Here is a 23,858-nt window from a genome sequence, read left to right as displayed (position 1 = left end):
TGCTTTCATTCTTGTGCCAACCATGGATTCTGTGACACAGCTGAATGGCCTGTGAAAGGCATTAGTGGACTTGGGTGACCGTGGGTGAGTTACTAAACTTCTTTAAGCCTCATTTTCCTCTTCAGTGAAATGGACCTACTCATACCTCCCTTCTAGGATTGCTGAGAGGATTAAGTAAGATATTCATGTTTATCACTTAGCACACAACCGACAGAGGGCCAGCAGATGTGTTGAGAATCATCCTTCTTCCTCTCTGTGGTCCATGTGTAGAACTGAGAAAGCTTGTTTCCTTTAACCCACAACAAAGCATTCAAGCCTTTTAATGGAAAGCAAAAAAACAAAGCCAGTCCTCAGCAGATTATTTCTCAAGTGATGAGACTGTGAACACCCACCTTGTAGGGAGATGTCGAGGATTATAAGTAAGGCTTGGGGAGTGCCTGGCACACCACGTGGAGAGAAGCGCGAAGGCAGGAAATTGCGTGTAATTTCAAGCCTAAATGGTGAATCAGATCAAGGCACCCACGAGACTACATTTGCTAAGCTTTAGCCACTGCTGTTTCATTTACACCCCACTTCAGCTCAAATGCTGGCTCTTAGTTAATGCTCCAGGCGTCTAAAGCTGAGACCATCTTTTCCATCCATTTCTCTGCACCAGCTGGAAGAGATTTGAGCTATACCTGAAATTCATGTAATACTCTAACCCCATCTTATTCCAACCTCCAGGGCTATCAAGCAGGGGCTTGTGATTTCAATAGACATTGGCAGAGTGTCTATTGTGTGCCCAGAACGATTCTTCATGCTGAAGTTGAAACAGTGACCAAAATCAGTAAACATCTCTGCCCTCAAGAAGCTCAAATTCTAATGTTAGGCTGCTCAACCACAAATGAAAAAGAGCTTGGACAACTCTGTATCAATTGCAACCTCCCTTGGTTTTCTCTCCAGTGTTAATCTGGAAAGGATCATGTGGGTCTTTACTTGCAAATAAAGGGTGAAATCTATTTATAACCATTATTATCAGGACCATGTTAGTCACTCAGTCATGTCCGACTCTTTGCGATGCTAGGGACTGTAACCCATCAGGCTCCTCTGTCCACTGAATTCTCCAGGCAAGAATACTGGAGTGGGTTGCCCTTCCCTTCTCTAGGGGATCTTCCCAACAGGGATTGAACTCAGGTCTCCTGCATTTCAGGCAGATTCTTTACCGTCTGAGCCACCGGGCGGAATCTGTCCACATGGAGAGGTGAATAGAGATACCGATACACAAACACAAAGCTTGAGATACAGAAAAGGATTTGAGTATGGCCATTGTAGCAGGCATTTTACTAAATGTGCCACTTACTTTAACTAAATTTTATCTTCACAACAATGTATGAAATGGATACTGTTACGGTTTCCTGTCTATGGATAAGAATATATATATGGAACATATTTAGAGAGAGAGGGAGACGGTGAGCACTGGTTAGTTATAAACCCAGAGCATCCAGTAACTACTGTCTTGGAAAACCTGATCTGGTAATGAGTCCAACAAAGAGAAACAGACGCAAAAGACAAGAGACATCGTTGAGGTCCTTGATACACACGTGCCTGAAGCTGACAGACCCCTAGACTTTCCAATGCAATGAGCCAATAAAATCCTCTCCTTTTAATTTTCTTCTCACTTAAGCCACTTTGAGTTACGCTTTGGTCATCTGAGGGGACTAAGTTGAGAACTGCATGGGTCCTGACAATTACTGCCATGTTCTATGACCACTAGGTTGCAGGCACTTGGCTTGGCAACAGGCGTATGACAATAAACATGATCCAATTCCTACTCTCAATGGTCCCATCACAGTCTAATAAGAAGATGAACATAAAACAGTTACTATACAAGGCCGTCCGATTTTTCCTCAAGCTCTCCTCCTTGCTTGAAATAGCCTCTCTTTTTTTCTACCTACCTATCCAAATTCTCATCTCATTCTGGCTTAGAGGGGCCAGCCCAAGTTGACACTCCTTCATGAGTCTTCATCGACCACTGATTCCAGAAGGATCAAACCATCAGACATCCCTGGTATTTGACACTGCATACCCTATCCTGCCAACTTCATTCTCAGCTCATGTGGGTAAAATATATAGACACTGACTGGTAATCATAATTAAGAAGTGTTTTGGAATTCACTAAATCATACAAGTAGTCTAGTTGGTGATTGGAAGGGCATGTGGCAATGAGGGTAGGGGGTTAATGGCATTTTCCAAGAGAGAGTAGCTGATAAAAGATTTTCAGATGAACATGAATTTCTCAGGCCTGAGAAACCATTAGAAACATCTGACAACATTAATGGCATCTTGAACTGTGAATCTGAGCCAGAAGCTATTTCGAACAGTTCAGCCTGATTAAAAATGACTGCATTTCACCAAATCCTAAAATCTTTACCTAAAAATTATGTTGAGTTACACTCACTGGGGATTAGTCACTCTTCTTGTGTGATAATCACATTTGTAGATGACAACATTTCTGCGAATTTGCCAAGAAGGCAGTGCTTCAACCCACTTTCCACTACTATTTTTTGTGGTTTGTGTGTCATCATCTTGGATCTAAATAAAGCCTCAATCCATGCCTGTACATGGCTAATCACCAGGACTGTAAAATGGAGACTGCCATGAACAGACAGTCTATAGGCTTTATATTATTAGTCTGCTCAGCTTGCCATAGCAAAGTACCACAGACTGGCGTGGGTGTGGGGTGCTTAAACAGCAGAAACTGAAATGGAAATCACCGTTCTGGAGGCTGGAAGTCCAAGATCTGGGTTTCTTCTGAGCCCTTCCTTTGCTTTTAGGTGGCCAAGCTCTCCCTGGGTCCTCTCACAGTCTTCCCTCCATGTTTTCGCATGTGCCCTAATCTCTGCTTCTATGGGGACCCCAGTCAGAATGGACTAGGGCTCACCTGTAGGACCTCATTTTGCCTTAATTACCTCTTTAAAAGACTTGTCTCCAGATATAGTTACATGCTGAGGGACCAGAAGTGAAAAATCCAACATATGAGTTTTTAAAGGACACAATTCAGCCTATAACATACTTTTACTTACCTGTTGAGGACAGTTGAATGTGCCAGGCACTTGTTCAGCAAACACTTAACATGCCTCATCTTATTTAATTCTCACAATAACCCCATAGAGATGAAATGATTATCCCCATTTTACTGATGGGGAAAACTGAGGCTCAAAATGTAACTTGGACAAACTCACACAGCAGCTAAATGTTAAAGCCGGGATTTCATTTAGGTCTGACTGACACCAAATCCTTTGTTTTCAACCATCACCCTGTGGCCATTCCTGTGGTGATTTTAACTGTAACCAGATAAACTTTAGGAAAACAGGTTAATATTTCTACAGTCATTTTCATGAGCATTATTTTTTAAAAAGACTAACCCACTATACTCACATTGCTTAGAATGAGCCCAGAGTGGATATTCAGGTCTGCTGCTAAGTCGCTTCTAGAAAAGTGAATAAAAAAGAAAATAGGGACTTCCCTGGTGGTCCAGTGGTTAAGACTCTGCACCCCCAGTGCAGGGGGTCAAGGTTCGATCCCTAGTCAGGGAATTAGATCCCCCATGCCGTAACTAAGAGTTTGCATGCAACAACTAAGATCCAGTGCAGCCAAATACATAAGTAAAGAAATCACCATTTAAAAAAAAATACAATTGAGAGAGCTTAGATACAGCAAAAATCATGACGTGAGTTTGATAAGCACTAAATCTAAGGAAGGAATGATTTTCATAACATATAAATGCACACAAACTCAGGACCAAGTCCCCACACCATGCCTCGTCAGCTTGACACCCGTATACAACTCCTTAAACCGTACTTAATCTCCAAATAATGACATCAACAAAGCAGGACTTCTGCCTGACGTGATACAACTACCCTACGCAATGGAGATAGCAGGCTCCCTCTCACCCCACCCGAGGATGCGAGTGTGCGTGCTAAGTCACTTCTGTCACGTTCAACTCTGCAACCCGATGGACCATAGCCCGCCAGGCTCCTCTGTCCATGACATTCTCTAGGTAAGAACACCGGAGTGTATTGCCATTTCCTTATCCTACTTGAGGGTACAAACCCCCTTTTCTTTCTTTGAGGAATGCCCAGTCTCCATTCTTCCCCTAGCTAATTTACACAAATAAAACACATCTATTTCTTCATTGACTTGCTTCCAATCTCTCTCTTTCTTTCTTCCTCTCTCTCTCTCTCCTTCTCTCTCCAACCAGGTTCTTCCCATACCATCCTTGGAAAACCAAGCCAGCCAGTATACCCTTGGTGGTGGTGGTTTAGTTGCTAAGTTATGTCCAACTCTTGACACCCCATGGACTGTGGCCCACCGGGTTCCTCCATCCAGGGGATTTCCCAGGCCAGAATACTGGAGTGGGTTGCCATCTCCTTCTCCAGGGGATCCTCCCGACCCAAGGATCGAACTTGTGTCTCCTGCGTGGCAGGCAGACTCTTTACCACCTGAGCCATCAGGGAAGACCAGTGTTCCATTAGGGCTTGGCTGAAAGAGTACTTTGGACCCTGGTTCAGTTTCTTTCTGATTTTCTCCCTTCCCCAGAGGAGATGTTGCATTGTTTCCTGGCAACCAGCAGCAATCAGCATCTTTCATCAGTTCTTTCACTATGGATTCTGGGGCTTTATTAGCAAATGAAAATGGCCCGAGTCCAACTGACATCAGTGCGGTCTCGGCTAGGAGCGGGGCTGGAGCATTTCCGGTAGGCTCCAGCCTCAGACAAACCAGTTTGAAGAGAAGCCAGTTGGCTACCAGTGAGCTATTTTTGACATAAAAAGAAGCTGAATTTAGCTGATAACTGATTGAAGAAATTTCAAACACAACTGGTTGGGGTTATAACATCTTGGCAGCAGTGGTAGAGAGACAAAGGCAAGACAATGAATTTGGTCAGGCAAGATGTTTTGCAAACAACTAATTAAATCCCATCAAGCAACCAATTGTTTGCAAAACAATGGTTGGATAGAGTTCTATCTCTGTATTTTCCTCTCCCTCTCATCTTTTTACTACCTAAGATAGTTTATGTAGAAAAACAAAGTCTTTACATTTTCACGAATCTGAAGTTGGCACAGTAATTAGAAAAATTCCCTAGCACACCATTAGAATATGTTCCCTGATCTCCTACAGAAAACCAATTTCAAAAGTTAAGTTATACTTTTTTTCTGAAATACTTTGGATAGGTCGACAATAGAAAGAAAAAAATCATTTCTAGATGCCCAGGCAAATCTAAAGGTACAGAAAACAATATCTTGAACATCTTTTATTTTCAATAATTCATAAAGAAATCACCTTCACTCACCCACCTTTGTTCCTTCATAGCAACCTTATGTTGCAAGGGTAAAAAGTATAATTATTTTTTCCTTGAGATCTGGAGAACTAGACACCCAGAAAGATTGAGTAATCTGCCTAGGGTAACACAGCAGTCACCAACTGCCTCAGAGTGTCCCAATTCTATATGTCAAGTTTCTGCTTCATTTTGTCCCCTCTGGGTTGTCTGCTGTGGTTTGATATAAAAATTTAACAGGTTCCTATTGCTGATTAAAAATTGTCCAATTTGGGCCTAAAAGTCATTTAACTTTGGAAAGTGTATCCTTGATTAGACTATACCACCAACAATGGTATAGTCCCATGCAGTAGTAATATTCTTACTATTATCATGGCTACTAGTTACAGAGTGTTTACCATGTATAGGTCTTTTAATCCCCACCGCAACTTTTACAAGCTAGCTCTTACGTCCCCGTTTTATTATACAAAGGAAGAAAGTGAAGCTTGGTAAAGCAAAGGCTGCCTGAGATCACGTATACAAGCATGACACTGAAAATATTTAGTGGGATTTCCTGGTGGTCCAGTGGTTAAGACTCTCGACTGCCAAAGCAGAGGGCTCAGGTTCAATCCCTGGTCAGGGAATTAATATCCTACACGCCATGTGGTGTGGCCAAAAAGAAATGTTTTTTATGTACACTGAACTCAGCAGTGTACATATTTTAAATCCCCCAAATTGTTTTGGGTATCTAATCGATAGAAACTCTTGTGCACAGAAAATAACTGGTATATAAGAAGCAGCAGATAAGATGTTCACTGTATCATTGTTTATAGTGGTGAAAAAGGGAAACGATCTACATATCCATCAACAGAGAAAGTGACCTAGTAACTTAACCCTGTAAGCCTTAGTTTTCTTGTCTGGATAATGAGAATAACAGTAGCAACTCTCTCAGCAGTCCAATGGTTAAGACTTTGCACTCAGTGGTCACAGGTTTGATCCCTGGTCAGGGAACTAAGATTCCGCTTGCTTAATGACATGGCCAAAATCAAACAGACAATAGCAGCTATCTCATAGGTATAAGGATAAAGTGAATTCATTATAGAAAATGCTTAGAACAGTGCTTGGTACATGGAGAGTGGTATGCATGGGTTAGCCTCGATTTATTAGTCTAGAATGAATTGTTATGTAGCAACCGAAGTGAACTAAATATATTTATATAATATTCTCAAGTAGGTCACATATCTATTTAGCAATATAAATTAAACTCAGAAATGAACATTGAGTGAAAGAAGCAACTCAGAAAACTGTATGCAGAGTATGAGGCTCATGCAAATTCAAAAAGTACCAACCACATTTCTGTACTGCTTTTGGAGAAGTGCATATTTTATAGAAATATAAAAATGTGGACTGCTAGGCTTCACCAAAATTACGATAGTGATTACCTTTAAGAAAAGGAAGAAACATGGAGATGAGATCAGAAAAGGGAAAAGCACTTCAACTTAATAATATTTTACTTCTGTTAGTAAAAAAAGAAAAAAGAGATTTGAAACAGATATGACCACATGTTAATATGTGAAGTTCTTTTTCTGGGTGTTAAGTACACAGGAATTAGATCTATTAATCTATGCACTATGTATTTAAAGACTTTTTTCCAAGTGCAAAGAAAAAGCACATAGAGTTTTTGTTTATGTTGCTATGAGAAGCTTGCACTCAGCATATCTGTGATTTCGCTGTCCTCCTATGTTTTTGGCTTCTTTCCTGGAAGGCTGGAGGGATGGATTTGACTTACTAATAACCAAGAAAGAAAAAAGCATAATTTACCATCCAACTATATGATGAGCTTTGCAAAGAACTATGAAATTGTTTACAAAACACATCTCCAGGGAGGAACCCAGCATTCATTATTTATCTCCATAAGGTACAGAGACTTCCAGCCACACCCTAAACCACAGACCTGGCCTGAGAAAGCCCTCCGCTGCCAACCTGCCAGTTCTCCCGAAAGAATACAGAGGAAATACCATCTTCCTATGGTCACACAGAAAACCCTGGTGCAGAAGCAGCAGTCAACTTAAGTAAACAGTGGTAGAACCCACTTATGAAAGGGAACGAATTTTTATCCAGAAGAATTCATTTAAAAGTCAGTCGTTGATAGTAGGTATTGCTGTTGCTATTTAGTCACTAAGTCGAGTCTGGCTTGTTTGCAACCCCAGGCTCATTTAGCCTTCCAGACTCATTGGTCCATGGGTTATAGTGTGTGCTACAGCCTTAAATTTATTTAAATTTAAATTTGTAAATGTCACTCTACTTTTTAATATGACCACAAACATTATCAAGTTTAATACAAATTTCACTGCTTAATGAAGCCGACCCACATCCAAAGCAACCAGATTCTGGGTTCAGGCATTACCTTCAACTTTTGATAACACACACATACACACACACACATCTGAGGAACAGAAATCTCAGTTATATTTTGTAAACCCAACCCTCATCTCTCTATTTGTAAGAAGCCAGAATTAGAGATCTTTAGCATCATTCCCTTTTTTAAACATTGCAAATTGTAAGATAGTTGTTCTGATGGTAGAAACTTAATTCCTCACTTATTTTTCCAGCAATGGTCTGGATGAATAATTTGTTACTCAGTCTAATATTTAAAGCTAATATTCATTGCATGTTTTCTTTGAGGCAGGCAAAATCCTAGATGCTTAGCATGTTTTGTCACATTTACTTCTCAGAGGAAATTTTTAAATTTTTTACTTCTCACAGGAAACCTTTAAGGCAGGTAACCACCCCATTTTACAGATGAGAAAACCAAGGCAGAGAAGTTGAGGAACTTGCTCAAAGTCACAAAACAAAAGAGTCTCAGCCCAGTATGTGAATCCAGGCACCTGGGCTCTCACACAGTAGACTATGGCTATACATTGAGTCTAAAAGTTTCAATTAAGAAGAAATTAACTATGCATAGATTATGTCCAGAAAATATACAAGGAGCCACAGTTGGGACTGCCCCGGAAGAAAGAAACCAAAAATCTGTAGAAGCAACTGAGATGGAGACAGATTTGCACCATGTCACTTCTGAAACAGGGTTTGAATTGAATTTTTATAATATGCACACATATACAGAACTGACACACCTTACCATTTTGGATGTACAGTGGGCACCTTGGATATCCGCGGTGCTCAAGTGCTATTTGCTGACTTGGCTGTGAGTTAGTCCCAGCAGTCAATAAATAGGATTCCTGGTATCTTCCTGGGGCGTTGCTCTGGTAGCAAAGGAATGCATTTGAAGTTGAAAGGCATCACACGCAGAAGCCCAATCCTCAGATAAGAGGAAGTTTGGTAACTGCCCCAGCTCCTATGTTAAAGGACTCCCCACAGGAACCCTAGCTCCGCATCCGGATCTTAACCGAGCAATTTTCCAAAACCATATTCTCACACCCCATTACCTTTCAGGGCTTAGAGCTGGCTCCAGGAATGAAGACCAGCTAGGATTTATGGGAATGGCTGTAGGAGCTGGAGCAAGACAGGAGTTGGGACCAAATCCTTTTGAAGCCCCGAGTCCATGGACAGGCTTCCTCTGAAGAAGGGCTGAGAGATGTGCCTGACCTACTTCTGTCACCACGTTCAAGTCCATCTCTCAGTGCCATCTGCTACCATGTGGTCTGGCCAGCGATCTTCGGATTTACATTGGAACCTAGTTGACCTGCCTTGGTCTGGACCTATTTGTTCTCTTTCAGGTATTTTATTTGCGCTCATCCACTTTTGAGTGGTCGAGCATGGGGTGAGAATCCCGGGACAGGACAGGAAGTAGAGGAGTTAGAAAAAGAAAAAAAAGTTGACCAAGAGGAGGATGCTGAAGTGGAGATCAGTTGAATTGCAGTTATTTGGTTTAGGAAACAGGTTCTCTGGGATAGAAAGCATCTTACCAAGTATATGGCCTTGAGCAGGAGATGTGCCTCTAAGAGCCTCAGTTTACCCACCTGTAAAATGGGTTTGAGTGTGCCTCTATGGGAGAACTGATGTGAGGATGAAATGAGATGTTTTGGAAGTGGGTTGGCCCAGCCTCTGTGCATGGTGAGTGCTCATTAGGTGGTGACTAGGATTCTGGAAGAGAAAGGAGGACAGAAGAAAGTGATACCGGGGCTGCTGGGAAAATGACCACATGGACAACAACCACTTTCTTTAATTTTTTCAATTCATTTAAAAATTATTTTGCGGGACTTCCCTGGCAGTCCAGTGGTTAAGACTTTGCCATCCAATGCAGGGGGCATGGGTACAATCCCTGGTCAGGGAACTAAGATCCCACATGCCACGGGGCACAGCCAAAAACTAAAAATAAATAAGAAGAGCAATAAAATACTTTAAAAAATTATTTTGGCACAAACACGCAAAAGACAAAACGACTGAAAGAGTAGGAAATAGTATACAGTGAAAGTAAATTTTCCTCCCTTAACGCCAGTTAGCCTCTGGGAGTAACTATGGTGACAGGGTTCTACATGCCTTTCTGTAGAACCTGTGCTGTGCTGCACTTAGTAGCTGAGTCTGGTCCAACTCTTTTTTTTTTTTTTTTTTAAGGCTTAAAATGTATTTTAATAAGTTCATGTTGCATTATTTCATTTCTCAGAAAAACTTCAAAGGTATTAGGGACAAATCAAACATGGTACACCAATAAAAAAAAAATGCACAGCATAACTACCTAAGATAGGCAAAGCTAAGAGCTACCGTCTGACATTCAGCATACAGCAACCCTGTTCTCAAGATTGTACTAGGCCTATCAAGAAAAGCTGTGAATGGCAACATCACAGACACAAAAGGGCCATTTCTGGGTTGTCCTTACCCAACAAAAAGATGGAGGCAAGTTTAACACAAGATTTTTTAAAGATACACTAAATGAAAATCTCTAAGAGAAAATGTCTTCCTTGGGAGCTGAAAGGGTAAGATATGGGACATAACAGAACCATATGTATGTTGCCTGTGACCTCTGTGGACATGTGCCTGAATTCCCACCTGGGAGTGATTGGAACAGTGGGGCCAAGGTCACTGGGGGATGTTTGGTTTTTGTGGTCTATGTGGCAGGATCTCTGGGGTAAGAGTGCATTAAGTCGTGTCCAACTCTTGTGACCCCATGGACTGTAGCCTGCCAGGCTCCTCTGTCTACAGGATTCTCCAGGCAAGAATACTGGAGTGGGTTGCCATTTCCTTCTCCTGGTCCAACTCTTTGCAACCCCATAGACTGTAGCCCACTAGGCTCCTCTGTCCAAGGGGATTCTCCAGGCAAGAATACTGGAGTGGGTTGCCATGCCCTCCTTCAGGTCTGTAGAGCCTACACACACAATTGTACACACTACACACATGCAATTGTATTTTCTCTGGCACATTGTAGCATCCTTTACAAACCCTTCTGTCCTTTGATTTTAATCATTTTTAACTTACCTCTCAGAGATCTTTTCTTATCTGTACATACAGAAAGCCCTCCATCTTTTTTCTAACAGCATAATATTTTAATATTCTTTTTACCACCCTTAGTTTAACCAGATCCCTATTGATATCTATCAAGTCATTTACCCACTTCTGCTGTTACAGCAGCGCTCTATTGACTATCCCTAGAGGTACATCATTTTGCATGTGTGTGATTACACCGGTAATGATCCTTCCCCAGTAGGATCAAGACCTCGGGGAAGAAAATGGCTAGGTTAAAGGGTTGTGCTCTCTTATTTTTAATGGGTCTACCAAATTGCCCCTGTATTGGTTGTAACCGTGTACCCGCTCCCCACCAATGTTTCCCACACCTTCATTAGCACTGCGAGTTAATTACATGTTTTCATCTTTACCAGTCTTCTTATAGGTTTCTAGCTTCATGAATACTAGGCAATCAATGACTTAAAAAAAAAAAAGAACTCATCAGCTAGCTAGCTGCTCGGGTCATTCCAGAAAGTCAGACTTACAGAGCACGTGCTCAGGAAAATGAACAGGGATGCTGCTACCAGCATTTCTGTCCTTGAAGCCAACCTCCTTAATTGACATGCAGGCGCACCCATGTCTCCCCATTCTTAGAAGCACAAGTCCCCAGAGAACCTCTCCCTGCATGAGGCTGCGATTACCCTGGGTATTGCCACTGGCCCAGAGATGTCAACATTTTCTCCCTGTCTGGTCTGAATTGCAGGTTGAATTTAAGGCCTGGGAGGAAATGACCTCTTATTAATAAAGAAGCTTTGGAAAGGTGGGTGGGGTGGAGGCTACTTACAGGGGCACAATGGTCAGATGTTAATATTCTCATCACTTAGGGGAAGGGGCCAGAGTGTAGAATTCTTACACTCTTTGTCAAACCAAAGGAGTCAAACGGTTGGAAGATGAATGTTGGTGACTCTGAACAGCATATTAGGGAACATGAAGGTTTTCATTCAGGCATATTTATGGGGTTTATATTTACCTAATAAATATAACAATGGATGAACAGCTGTTGAGAAGAGGGAGACCTGGGCTCAGAGGGGAGGGGAAAAAAAATCTCACACCAAGGAAGGGAGTTAGGTGGCCTCAGAAAGATTTTAACATTGGGTGGTTTGTTTGCCTTCGTGAAATTCTTGCTAACTCTTGGCAAGGTTTTCTCCTGGGTTCTCAGATCACACAAAAATGGGAATCCAATGGGCAGCCCAGATCTTGGTGTGTACATTTGCCTGATAACACACAGGGTGGACTGCTGATAGCTGGATATATACATATTGTTTTTTACTGCGTCCGAGTGGACAGTCCCGTTGCCTATGGAACGTTTGGGTTCTTATTAATCCTCCAGCCCCCTTCTCCTCTACAGTACACTGGGTCCTGGAGAGGTTGGTGCTAACCAAACGCCAGGGCTTCTGGGGGCTGTTATTTAAGTGTCTGCTTCCCTGCTTCTGCTTTTCTCCAGGCCAATGGGACCTGCTTTACTAGGATTTCTTGTAATCAAGAAAGTGTAAGTGCAACTGCTGCACATTCCAAGTCTCCAAGAAGTGGAGAACCTAAGTACAAAGGAGAAAGGAGGGAAGGGGGGAAAGTAATTTTTTAAAAAGAGGAAAGGATGAGGAACAAAAGGAAATGCAAAACAGTTTAATGAAAAAGACTTTACAAAGAAAGGGGAGTGTGGAAATACCTCTAAGGTGAGAACAAAAAGAAGGGAAAGAAAAAAAGAAAGCTGACAGGAGGGAGACAGGGAGCGACTGGGAGGAGAGAAGAGGGGAAAGGAAGGGGGAAAAAAAAAGATAAGACCTGGAGGAGAAAACAAAGAAGAGATCCAGAAAAAGCTAAGTGATGAGAAGTGAAGTCAAAACAGCCCTGTAACTGAAATGTTGCCGAAATAGTCTCCAACGCGCTCCACTTTTGTAGTCGAAGAGACATCTAAAGGAGAGTTTGCCCACCGCTAGGCATAAAAATGTATCTTCGATTAAACCTAATTTTAGCAAGCCGGCGCTAAAAGGCATCTTCTGCGAGTGGGCCGGGGAGGCAGGGCCCCAGTTCCCGCGGTTCTGGCTGCGAGGCCTGAGGGCCTTGGGCGCCGGAGATCTGCCTGGCCTCTTCCTCTCCGGCTGGTGAGGCCACCCGGTATGGGACACCGTCTTTTCCAGCACCCGGGGGCCCGGGCTGCCGCGCCTGGGGATGGAGTCCGCGAACGCCCAGGGCGCATTGGCTCGCGCCGCGCCGGGCTCGGAATCAGCTTGGAACCCACAAACCCGCCTTTCTCCAGCGACCGCGCTTAGGCCTCTTTACAACACAAACCTATAATTTACACATTTTGATGCCGCCTGTAATTTCACCCTCCGAGCTTCGATGTCATAAAACTCGTGGGGCCGGGCAAAGGGACCCCCCACCCCAACCCCCGCAAGGCACCCGCTCTCCCAGAAGTTCCCTGCGCTGCTACAAATAATCGCATGGAAAGCGGCCAAGAATAACTAGAAAATAAACGCAGCTCCTCGAGCCTCTGGGAGCAGGCCTTAGTAGGTCCCTCCCCGTCGTCTCACCTGGCTCTCGGACCCCGGGGAGGCAGGGAGACTGCTCCGAGGGATGGGGGCTCACAGCCCTACCCGCCACCCTAGAACCATTCCTGGACCTCGGTTCAAAACTGGTGACCCGCTGCCTGGCCTTTGTCCCCGCCGTCTTTCCTAGCGAGGAAACTGTCTGACTTCTGACCTCTGTCCGAGGGGAAAAAAAAAAATAGAACCACAACAAAGAACCAACGCAGAGCACAGAGAGTTTTTCCCTCTAAACTCTGGGCTTTTCCCCGAGAAGATAACAGACCTGGCCCTCGCTCGCCTCTTAACAGCCTGAGGTCTGCGCGTTTGCGCGCGCCAAGGGCTGCGCAGAAGCGAGATGGCTGCGGGTGTGCCCTAGTTTGTGTGTGTATAATGAAGTGTATACGCGCTAACACGCGTACAAATAATTGTGTGTGCCCCAAGACAATTCTGTCCACAGAGATAATAGAAATATCCGTGCCAGAAAGTGCAGAAAACATAGGCGAATGATTAAGGATGTGAGAATAATTCCATGCCCACGCGCCGACGCTCTCGGATCTGGGGTGCATAAGTACCTCTATAGGGGTATGATTCTTTGGGCAAATTGTTCAGTGTGCCAGCGATTTGGTGTTCTCGCCATGCTTCTACCGCCGCAAACAGTTGTGCGGGTGCCTTTAGAGGGCCAAAGAAAAGATTCCCCCAAATCATTTCTCGATGCTGGTCAGAGAGAACATTCGAGGGACTGGCCACGTCCGGAGAAGCCGCGCGTAAAAGAAAAAAATAGCCTTGCTTCCAACCTTGTCATCTCCAAGCAGTTTCTACCGGCTCCCGGCGCGGATGGAAAAGCAGAAAGTGGAAAGAACGGGTTGGTATATTTTCAGGTCCTCTCTTGGCCGCCCCCAAGCTTCACCGAGGTCGGCGCGATCCCGGCAGCGGCGGGGGTTTGCATAGCAGTGCCTCGCACTCAGACACAGATTCCCTCCGACGCACCGTCTCCATGGTGCCCGAGGGCTACTGGGTGCCACCCAGAATGACCGGACGCAGCCAACGATTCCCGGCGTCCGGGAGCCTCCTGAAACCTTGCCCAGGCGGGATGCAGCCGGCTCAGAGCAGCGCCACGCGGTGAAAGCGAAAGTTCCTGCGTTTTGCCAAGCTTCGTGCGCGCGCGCTGCGAAACCCCAACTGGCAACCGCTGGAGAAAAGGTGGGAGAGCAAGCCCAAGTGTCCCCTACGGGCACTGCAATGGCGAAGCACGTCCTGGCTAAGGCAGTCCGTCCCTCCCAGTGCGCACACGTGTGCCCAGGATTATAATACAATATAACACATCGTAATATCGGATATTATACCGCGTTTACCTTCCATTAGGATGTGTATATTGTGTTAGGCTTGCTTATGTGTTTGTTACGACGTGCTGTGATATTGTATCTCTCAATCTCACTGCCATGTGCCAGGCACCTACTTGTTTGATCTGCACCACCACCCCCGAGGCGGGACTCACTTCTACTGCGCAGGGGAGGCACAGAGAGCATAAGGCAGTTGCTCAGAGTTACCCAGCTAGAAAAGGGCAGGGCTTGGATTGGAACCCATCGCTTAGCACTTGGCAGGGGGAAGCAGACATCCACCCATACAGCTGAAGCAGGAAGATTCCCCACACCACACACTGTTGTTTCTGGAATAGCCCATCAGTATATATTTATTTTATTATGTTGGCACCATCTGGCCAGGATATGCACTGCCAGCGTGCCCTCTGCAAACCTCCAGCTGAGAACTCAGCCATCAGACCTGACTGTGGTCTGGCTATTCCCTCCTCCTGCCCCCTTTCCTTGGCTGGTTCCTCCTAACAGTGTGAAGGAGGTGTTCTTATCGTTGTTATCCTGGTTCACAGATGAGAAGGAATTCAGAGAGGTTAAATAGCTTGCGCACAGTCACTTAGCCAGTAAGGAGAGTGATACAGTTCGGGTATTCAGACTGTAGAACCCTGGATTTTGATAACTGCATTCCCAATCCCACACGGAGGTATTTCAGCTTAATTGGAGTTAGTAGGTAGGTGGAGAACAACTGGTGGGAAACAGATTCTAGTTTAGGGTTTGGAAGCTGGGAATATCCTTGGGATGCAATAAAATCTCAGCATCTTCTAAGGGGACGGCGATCTATGAACCCTGACTATAAAGTCTCTAGAACCCCAGTAATGGTCCAGGGCCACATCTGTATCTTGGTTAAACTTCAGAGGCTTCCTGCAGACAGTGAGGCAGTGGATAACCCCTTACCACATAATAACCTTCCCTCCTCTTTGTGTGCTGCTGGCTGGGGCAAGGGGGACAACCATAGACAAAGTTTAATCCCCTCTTTCCAGCTGCAAAAGTCAAGGGACCACTGTGCCCTCAAAAATGTCCCCCTACAACTGGAGGACAGTAACCAACTCCAATCCTCAAGGAGCCCCAGAGGACAGGACTTCTAAAAGTCTCGGCTTTCAGACTTTCCTGTTTCCAAGCAGAGATCTACAACTTTGAGATGAATGAAGACCCAGTGCCCCCAGACTGTTCCACCCCCTGCACCCCAGTGTGATGGCGGGTTTTCCTTTCCAACTATTCAAATTGTTGGGGAACCCCTGTGCTTTGCTAGTGTAGACCCAGCCTCTATCCTTGGGCTCCGTCAGGGGTACAGAGCTGCCAAAGAACCCCTCGCACCTAAGGGAGGCCCTCCAGGAAACGGAAGAATCAGAAATTGGCGCCTGGGCTGCTGCAAAGCCATATCTGCTCTGGGTGAGATCTGACCATCTTTTCCCGAAGCTGAAAAACTGACCACATTGTCCCATACCCCAAGCCAACGCTCCCACTGCCCACTCACCTCCTCTGGGTTTGAGGAGCTCTAGGGTGCTAAGTGCAGGGAGAAAGTTGTTGAAAACAAACACACACTTACGGGGGGGAGGGGTTTGTTTGTCTTTTGCCTTTCAAGATAAAAGTTGTCTCTACATCTTCCTTGAAAGAACAGAGGCAAAAAGAACTCAGAAAATTATTTTGAGATTTTGGGCTTAGCTTGCCCTCTCCCATATACACTTAATCATCTCAGTTGTTAGGGAAATTTTAGAGAACTAATTTCTGGACAGCCAGAGGAGCGCTTTAATTTTCTTCATCTGTGTGTACAAGGGGTGGGGGGTTGTGTGTGGTGTGTGGGGAGGGGGGTGGTACCTCCATTTCGAAAACCTGGCTTTGAGGCTTTTTCTTAGGTCAAGAGAGTACCCTGAAACCCCAACGAGCTCTGAGAAGAGGTCAGGATGAACCCTCCTCATCAGCCTCCAAACCGCATCCATTTTTCTCTCTGTCCATCCCACCCTCAGGGAGCCCTGGAAATTTGGCAAAGGAAAACATTCTTCTTGAAGCATCTGGAAAATTCAGGAGACTGTGTAATCTTCAGAGTCATAGCCGGAGGAAGGGACCGTTCACTCTTGCTAATACAGTCTGGACAGTTGTCCCCATAAGAACAGTTTTGGATCCCCTGGCAAAATCAGTAAATTCTGGAAGACTCAGGGTAACATCTGGATACTTGGCAATTTCGCCGGGATAGTTCAAGAGACATAGGGTAGGGGAATTTGTAGATTTCTAGCCACAGTAAAAAAAAAATTTTGTGGCGGGGGTTGTGTTTCGTTTTGTTTTAATTCAAAGAGCGCGGTTTGAGCTGGCAAGTCTGCCTCGGCCACACTCGAGAGGCACTGAGAACATGGTCCTAGCGAACACTTTTTCTCAGAGGCCAAGGTGCACCCCACCCCCCCATCCCCGGGGAGCGAGAGGCGTAAATCCCTGTCTCCAAGGAGGCCGAAGGCGGGGAGGTCACTCAGAAAAGAAGGTCGCTGGGCGCAAGCGGAGAACATTTGCCCGCGCGCACCAAGAAAAGATGACATAAGTGGCGGAGACGAGAGCTGCCCGGCCTAAATAAAGGGTCCTCCTGAAGCGTGGGCCGGAGGGATTGCCTCACACTTCGGAATCGGGCCCAGACACGTTTAGAACTGTTTTGCTGGACGCCTGCCCCGCTAGGGCGACAGCGGCAGCCGGCGGCCTGGGCGAAGCTGTGCTTTGGGTCACAAGCTGGCGCTCAGCGGCGGCCACAGAGGCGTCCTCCGTGGAGGAGAATGTCTCTAGCCTTTGCGGGGTTTTCTTTTTCTTTTTTCCTTGGCGACTTCCACGTTTGCGTGCCTCGTGGGGGCGGGATTCTGTCTGCAGAACGCCCCAGCCGTGGCCAGAAAGGCGTTAAGCAAATGCGCAGGCTAGAGTTTGGCACCAAATTAGACACTGTTCCTCTCAACGGTCTCTACTAGTGATCAGTGGGCTGGGGGATACGACGGATAGCTCTCCTGGTCACAGCTGGGTCCCCAGGGTTCAGAACGGAGATCGAAACTAATGGGCTATTTATTGAATCAATGAATGAATCCAGAAATCAGACTTTCAATCTTTAAGTGTATCCTAATTCCCTCCCTCCCGGAGACCACGTCCCTTCTGTAGAATAAAAGGGCAGTCTTGTGGGCCCTGCCAGGCTCTCACAACTCAGTCCTAACAAGTGAAAACCACAAAAACATCTGCCACTCATTGACCACCTACGCTTTTCATCGAGCTTTATATTCATTTATTGGGGGGTAGGTGCTGGTTATGTTCCCATTTTACAGACGAGCAAACTGGAGCTCACACAGGCTAATTAATTCGGGCCTAGTCCCTGCAGCTCTTTGATGCCAGTGTGAGTCTTTTGCTCTGAATGTCGGCATCGCTCCAGGGTACAATACGTGCGGGGGTCCTGGGCCACCCATTTCTTCAGCTTGCTACAGTTTTACACAAGTCTTTCCAACCACTTGGAGGGTCCACGTCTCCCCTAGCTGAATGTCTGAAGCTGAACAGTGCAGCCAGACTATGCCTGGAAACTTGAAGGAGCCGTAACTAGCTCTAAATGTCCGGATCAGGCCTGGGACCCATAGCTGCTTGGGCATTCGTGTTCCTTCTCCATTGCGAGAAAGGAAAGGTTCGCCTGCGATTCTGACCAAGGCCGCGCTTAAATATGCTCCTCAAAATTTCTAGCGCCTCTAACAATCTAGAATGTCTGCAGGTAACGGCCGAAAGGGTCCTGAGAAAGGTCATCCCAGGGGCGGATATGACCGATCTGAGCTCCTGTGCCTCCGAGCCGTGCGCCCCACCCGCGTCTTTACGCACAGGCACAATTGCGCCCGGCGCATACGCGCAAACCAGGGTCCAGCCGACTGGTCTCCAATCCCGCCAGACTTCGGCCACTGCACGCTAGTCCACGTAATGAATGGAGAGAGAAGAGAAGGGGCGGGGAGGGAGAGGACATTGGGAAGGGGGTGAAATATCTTGGAAATAATACACCGAGAGAAGGAAATATGGACGACAGTTTATCAGCGCCCCCGCCCCCATTGCCCGCATGTTTAAAACCCATAAGTAATTTTAGATTGTGTCTTCAGTTAATATATCTCTCTCCCTTTCCCGCGGGCTGACAGGGAAGCGCCGGGGCTGCAAGATGTCTGCAGAAAAAGGGTCTTTAAGAGTTTCCACATTGTTTAGCTACACAAACGTGTTTGTGGTTCCAGAGGCCCCCTCCCCTCCCCCACCCGCCTCCGAATCTCATTTCACTTTATGACTCCAATTGTTTGAGGATGCCCGCGCCACATAAATCCTGCTTCGAGATTAATCTCCCTGCTCTCTTGCGCTGGGCGCAGTGATTTTTTTTTTTTTTTTTTGAGTTCTTTAAAAGAGGGCGCCGGGCGGAGATTTATTAACAAGGAAAAATAGTTTATTTTTATAGTCGACCTCGGAAAGGTGGGGGTGGGAGTGGGCCGGGGCAGGGGAGTCGTTCAGATGGATAAACAATGAGGCTAAAGGGGCCTGGGTGTTAAAGACCACTTCAGCTGGCCGTGGGCTGGCAACTTGAACTTTTTTTCCTAGCGACCCGCAACTTGGATGTGGGTACGGAGCCAGGAGTGCAAGAAATCGCGCCAGTAGTTGCGCCTTGTGCCCTTGGATTGTGTCTGTGTCTACACGTGTGTGGATGAGTATCCCCGGGACAAGCCTCTTCAGAGAGAACGTGCTCCGAGGGGGTCCCCCAAATCTGCCTTTCTCTTCCAGTTAAAATGAAGGTTCTTAACATCATTACACGGGTGACGGTCAGAGATCTGTGGAACACTGGATACTATTGGCAAACTCATGTGTTTGCCAACAAAAAACATTGGTCTTTTTCTGGAGAAAACTCAGTTTCCATTAGTTTCTTGGTGGATCCAAAAGGTATAAAAATCCTCTAATTAAGGAAAGAGCTAAGCTAGGTCTTTCATTTTCCCATTCTGATGACAGCTGCTCACTCCACCCGAGTTTTTTCCTTCAAACCAGGTTAGCTTGCTCCATTAAAGGGTATCAATGACCAGAAGCCACCTCCTTAATCGCATGTTGGAGGCGACTTGGCCATGTAGTATACTCATGACACTCAGGATTCTTAAAGCTTTAGATTAAGATCCAAGGAGCCTGAGCTTTGCTTCCAGCTTCTAACTGGCTGTCTGACCCTGAGCCAGCAGCAAAGCTTCTCTGAGCCTCAGTTTCCCTTTAAACTTTTGGAAAAGACATATTTTTTTTGGATTGTGCATGTGTGCCCGGGTGCGGACCAATCTGTGTCATCTCTTTAACAATAAACTGATTTTGAAGGTATATATAGGAGAACACAAAATCTGTAATGTTCCACCTTGCATCCTGAATAAGACTTGGAGCTCTTGATGGGGAAGGATGGTTCTTAACTTTCGGGGGTCTGTGAATCCCACTGAGAAGCAGATAAAAGGATGGACTTCCTCCGCATCATGAAAGAAACAGGGGTGGGGGTGGGGGAGGAAGCATTCAAATAGGCGATTCTGCATACAATTTTTCGGGGTCCCTGGGCAGGTGAAAGTCCCTGGCTTAAAGCGAAGAGACGGAGCGTAAACACTGACCAGTGCCCTAGGGAGGGACCCCAGGACGCCACGGGGCTTGGGGGCCACGTGAGCTGACTCTCCGGAGCCTCAGAACAGAGCGGGCCAGCAAAGCAGGGTGAGAGGGTGAGAGGAGTTCGCCCGCCCCTCCTTTGATTCGCGGACTCGGGCGCAGCCGGAGACCGCCCGGCACCGCGGCGTCTGTCTGTCTGCGCGTCTGCCCGCGGGTCTCCGGCTGTCCCGAGTGAACTCGACACGCTCCGGGAGCGCGCGGCTGGCCCCATGCGAGGGCGAGCCTTGACGACCACGCGCTGGGGCCAGGCTTTGCCTGCGATCTCCCAGGGACCCAGTCCCGAGCGACTTGTTTACGATGCTGGACTTAGAGGCTTGGGGATGCGCTTGGTTGAAGTCTGGCACCCGTGGCGGCGGATCTCTGCCTCCCGCCGCCATTCCTCCCAAACTTCTTTCCCCGGGTCTGGGGACACCTGCTCAGAGCAGAAGAAGCAGGCCAGGGTTCTACCTGTTTATTCCCTCCCGGACCTTCCTTCCGGGGCAGCACTCATCCCAGAGCCGACTGACTCCCAACACAGTGCCCAAATTTCCGAATAATAACTGAACCCCCAAATATGTTCTTTTCTATTTTATAAGGATCTTACAAATCATCTTACTATTAATAAACTCCAGTAACCCACTTAGTCGCGGTTAGAATGTCTCCTTTCAAGATGAAGGGGCCGGACCCAGAGAGGTTAAGCAGTCAGCCCAAGAGTGCACAGTAAAAAGTGGAGAACCTGGATTGAAACCCAGGGCTTCAGGTCCCCAAATCCCTGTCATTTTCTATGCACCAGGATTAGCCTCTACTTTAGGGCCCGTCACCCCCAAATCACAGGTACCCCAAAATGCATGCTGGCGCACAACTGAACAGCATCAGCACCTGAACCCAGGCGTCTTTGACCAGCTGTGGGAAAGCACATCCGGAGGTCGGGTACCCCAAGCAGGCGCCCTCTCACTGACAACTTGGGGTGCACAGCGTGCGTCCCAGTACTGTCGCTCCTGTCCCTGCGTTCATGCCACCCCCACACTGAAGTCCAGGTGCTCAAAGGTTGCACCGGCCCCTGGCATCCCCGCTTGTGCTCTCAACCCACTCCCTCCCCAGCTCTCCCGCGCCCATAAAGAGCCAGCATTTCACTGGCCCCTAGCGAACACTGCCCAGAATCCGAGGCGCATCCGTCCCGTCCCTCCCCACCCACCTGGTGCCTTACCTGGCTGCCGGTGGATGGACGAAGGTCCGCGCGCGGAATCTAAAAGCTGGTGCCCGAGCACCGCGCCACAGATCGCTCCATGAAGCATCCCCTGGCCTCCAGCCGCGTTTCCGGTTTCCAGCACGGGGCGCCCCCGGAGTGGGCCCGATAAGCTATCGGCGGGCCGGGCCTAGGAAGGGCGCTCAGCGGCGAGCCCGGGCACCTCAGGCCGGCTCCCGGCTCCCAGCCCGGCTGCCTGCCAGCTGCCGCTCCGGACAGCAGCGAGATGCCTGCCGAGGTGTTTCTGGTTACAATCACCTCACACACAGGCCTGCATTCCGCCCCCCACCCCCCCTCGCCCCCCTCATCCTTACCATTAGGTCTGAAGTCACACCTTCTCCTGGGGACTGGGGAGCTTTGCCGGGGTGGGGGCGATGAGTGTCTGAGTACTGGGCCAAGGCTGTTAATCTATAGAGCCCCAGCAGGTCCGTAAAAAGGAGTATTTTTGGTGGTCAGAAAATCAGCATTGGATAGATATATCACCTCCCTCTATCCACTGGGAGTTAATTTCCAACCAGTTTATCCAGGACTGCTGTGTGTCCCTGATTTTCTGCAAGGGCTGAGTCTTACTGTGTTGTGGATTGATTTCTTTTTTTGGGTGAAAACGGGCAGTTTGGGTGCTAGGAGAGGACTCTCAGGAGGAAGCTAATGTTGGGTCTTAATGATGATGATGGTGGTGGTGGTGGTGGTGTTATAGTAGCTACAGTTATTGAGCACTTTTGTGTTTTAACCCTTCCTACAAGGTGGGAACTCTTATTCTCCCCATTTTGCAGATGGACCATTGGAGGTTTCAATAAGTGACGTCTTAGAGTCACTCAACTGTAGGAAGGTTAGCCCCACGTGGCCCTCACTGTGGCTCATGCAAGTGCACAGAATGCTCGCGACAAAAGTCTGTTGGGAAGTCTGACCCTTGATGGAGGGAGAGGTTACTTTCACTAACTTGTCCTGGGGAACCAGTTTGTCACCTGAAGGACAAGCGTCAGATCTCAAAAGACACCATGTCATTTCCTCCCCACCCTATGAAATGATTCGTGCCTTGGAGAAGAGTTCCAAACAGAATGGCCCTTGACTCACCCTGGGAGTGGGGTACGGAGGAGTCCAGCCTGACTCGCTATGAATATAGAATGGAGGCTGGTGCTTTCCCCAGCTCCGGTAAGAATTGAAAGCAGACTGCTCGGGTTTCTCTGCTTAGCCCAGTGTCCCAAGGGTGAAAACGTAGTCCCCAGACATCCCAATCCAGGCTGAGAGTCTTGTGTGCATTGGGTCAGGCCTGGGGGCTGGGGCTTCAGCCGTGCCTCTGGGGTCACTCCAGGCCCTGTTGAACCTCCTCCCATCTGGAGAACAGGGCTGCCCAGCATCCATCGAGCAATTAACCTCACCCACCCACTCCCTACCAGTTTCTTTAAAATAAATGTGACAAACGTGAGCCTAATGATCTGCGGGGGAAGATCTATATGCTTCAGGATCATAACACATGGCTCCCTCCCTCCCCAGTCGGTAGAGCAGGCAGCCCTACTTCAAAGAACAGCCGGTGGGTGACATTACAGGGGTTTCCTGGCCTTCAGGAAACAAACAATCAACCAGGGTCTTTGTGGGCAGAGCAACAGCCACAGACAGGAAAACTAAGGATGATGGTGATGATGGTGGTGAGGGTGATGATGGTGATGGGACCATTTATTGACCACACATGCCAAGTTGATGCTAAGAGGTTTGCACACTCTGAACTGTTCTTTACAACAACCTGGCAAGGCAAACAGCCCCATCACCCCGTTTTACAGCTGACATCTAGTGAAGTCACGTACCCCATCTTCACAGCTAGTAGAGCAGGATTCAAACCAGGGCCACAAGGCTTTAAATAATAATAATGACAACAACCACCACCACAATAACAACAGATTTTTTAAATGAATGCACATAAGTGCAATAGAAAAATGTCTAACAGAAGAGAAAGATATGGAATGGCCCCTCACTAGTCCTCCTCTGGTTTCTCTCCCCACCTCTGCCAGTGTCCAGATTCGTGTTTTACATACCTTTTTATATTCTGCCCCCTTTTGAATGGCAAATTGAGCTCTCAATGGAAGCTGCTCTTAACTTTCTTTGCATTTTTATCTTTGCTCGACTTAATGAAGCATTTGAAAGGTATGGGTTTTTCATCACTAATCACAAGACGCTCCCCTCCCTCCCCAAAGGAGATTTGGCAACTGAACAACAACAACAAAGGGCAGCGGTAGGGTTGCTGTCCTGGGGGTGGTGCAGGGTCGAGTTTTGCTCTGGGTCATTTTAGCTGCTTAGGACAGAAATGGAGGCAGGGAGAGAGAGAACGGGGATAAGAAGCTCAG

General features: G+C 46.9%; 1 protein-coding gene across 1 annotated transcript in view; it reads right to left on the bottom strand.

The window, feature by feature from the left end:
* Positions 1-21,568, bottom strand: part of TBX5 (T-box transcription factor 5) — an 89,069-nt gene extending 67,501 nt beyond the window's left edge. The window contains exon 1 of the mRNA XM_052654918.1: positions 21,481-21,568. Within this exon, the coding sequence (XP_052510878.1) occupies positions 21,481-21,568 (88 nt within the window). The remainder of the gene's footprint in view (positions 1-21,480) is intronic.
* Positions 21,569-23,858: the final 2,290 nt, after the last annotated feature.

This window comes from Budorcas taxicolor, chromosome 17 (genome assembly GCF_023091745.1).
Source record: "Budorcas taxicolor isolate Tak-1 chromosome 17, Takin1.1, whole genome shotgun sequence".
NCBI classification, from domain to species: domain Eukaryota; kingdom Metazoa; phylum Chordata; class Mammalia; order Artiodactyla; family Bovidae; genus Budorcas; species Budorcas taxicolor.
The sequence above is the reverse complement of the archived record's forward strand: the minus strand, read 5'-3'. Positions and strand labels throughout refer to the sequence as shown.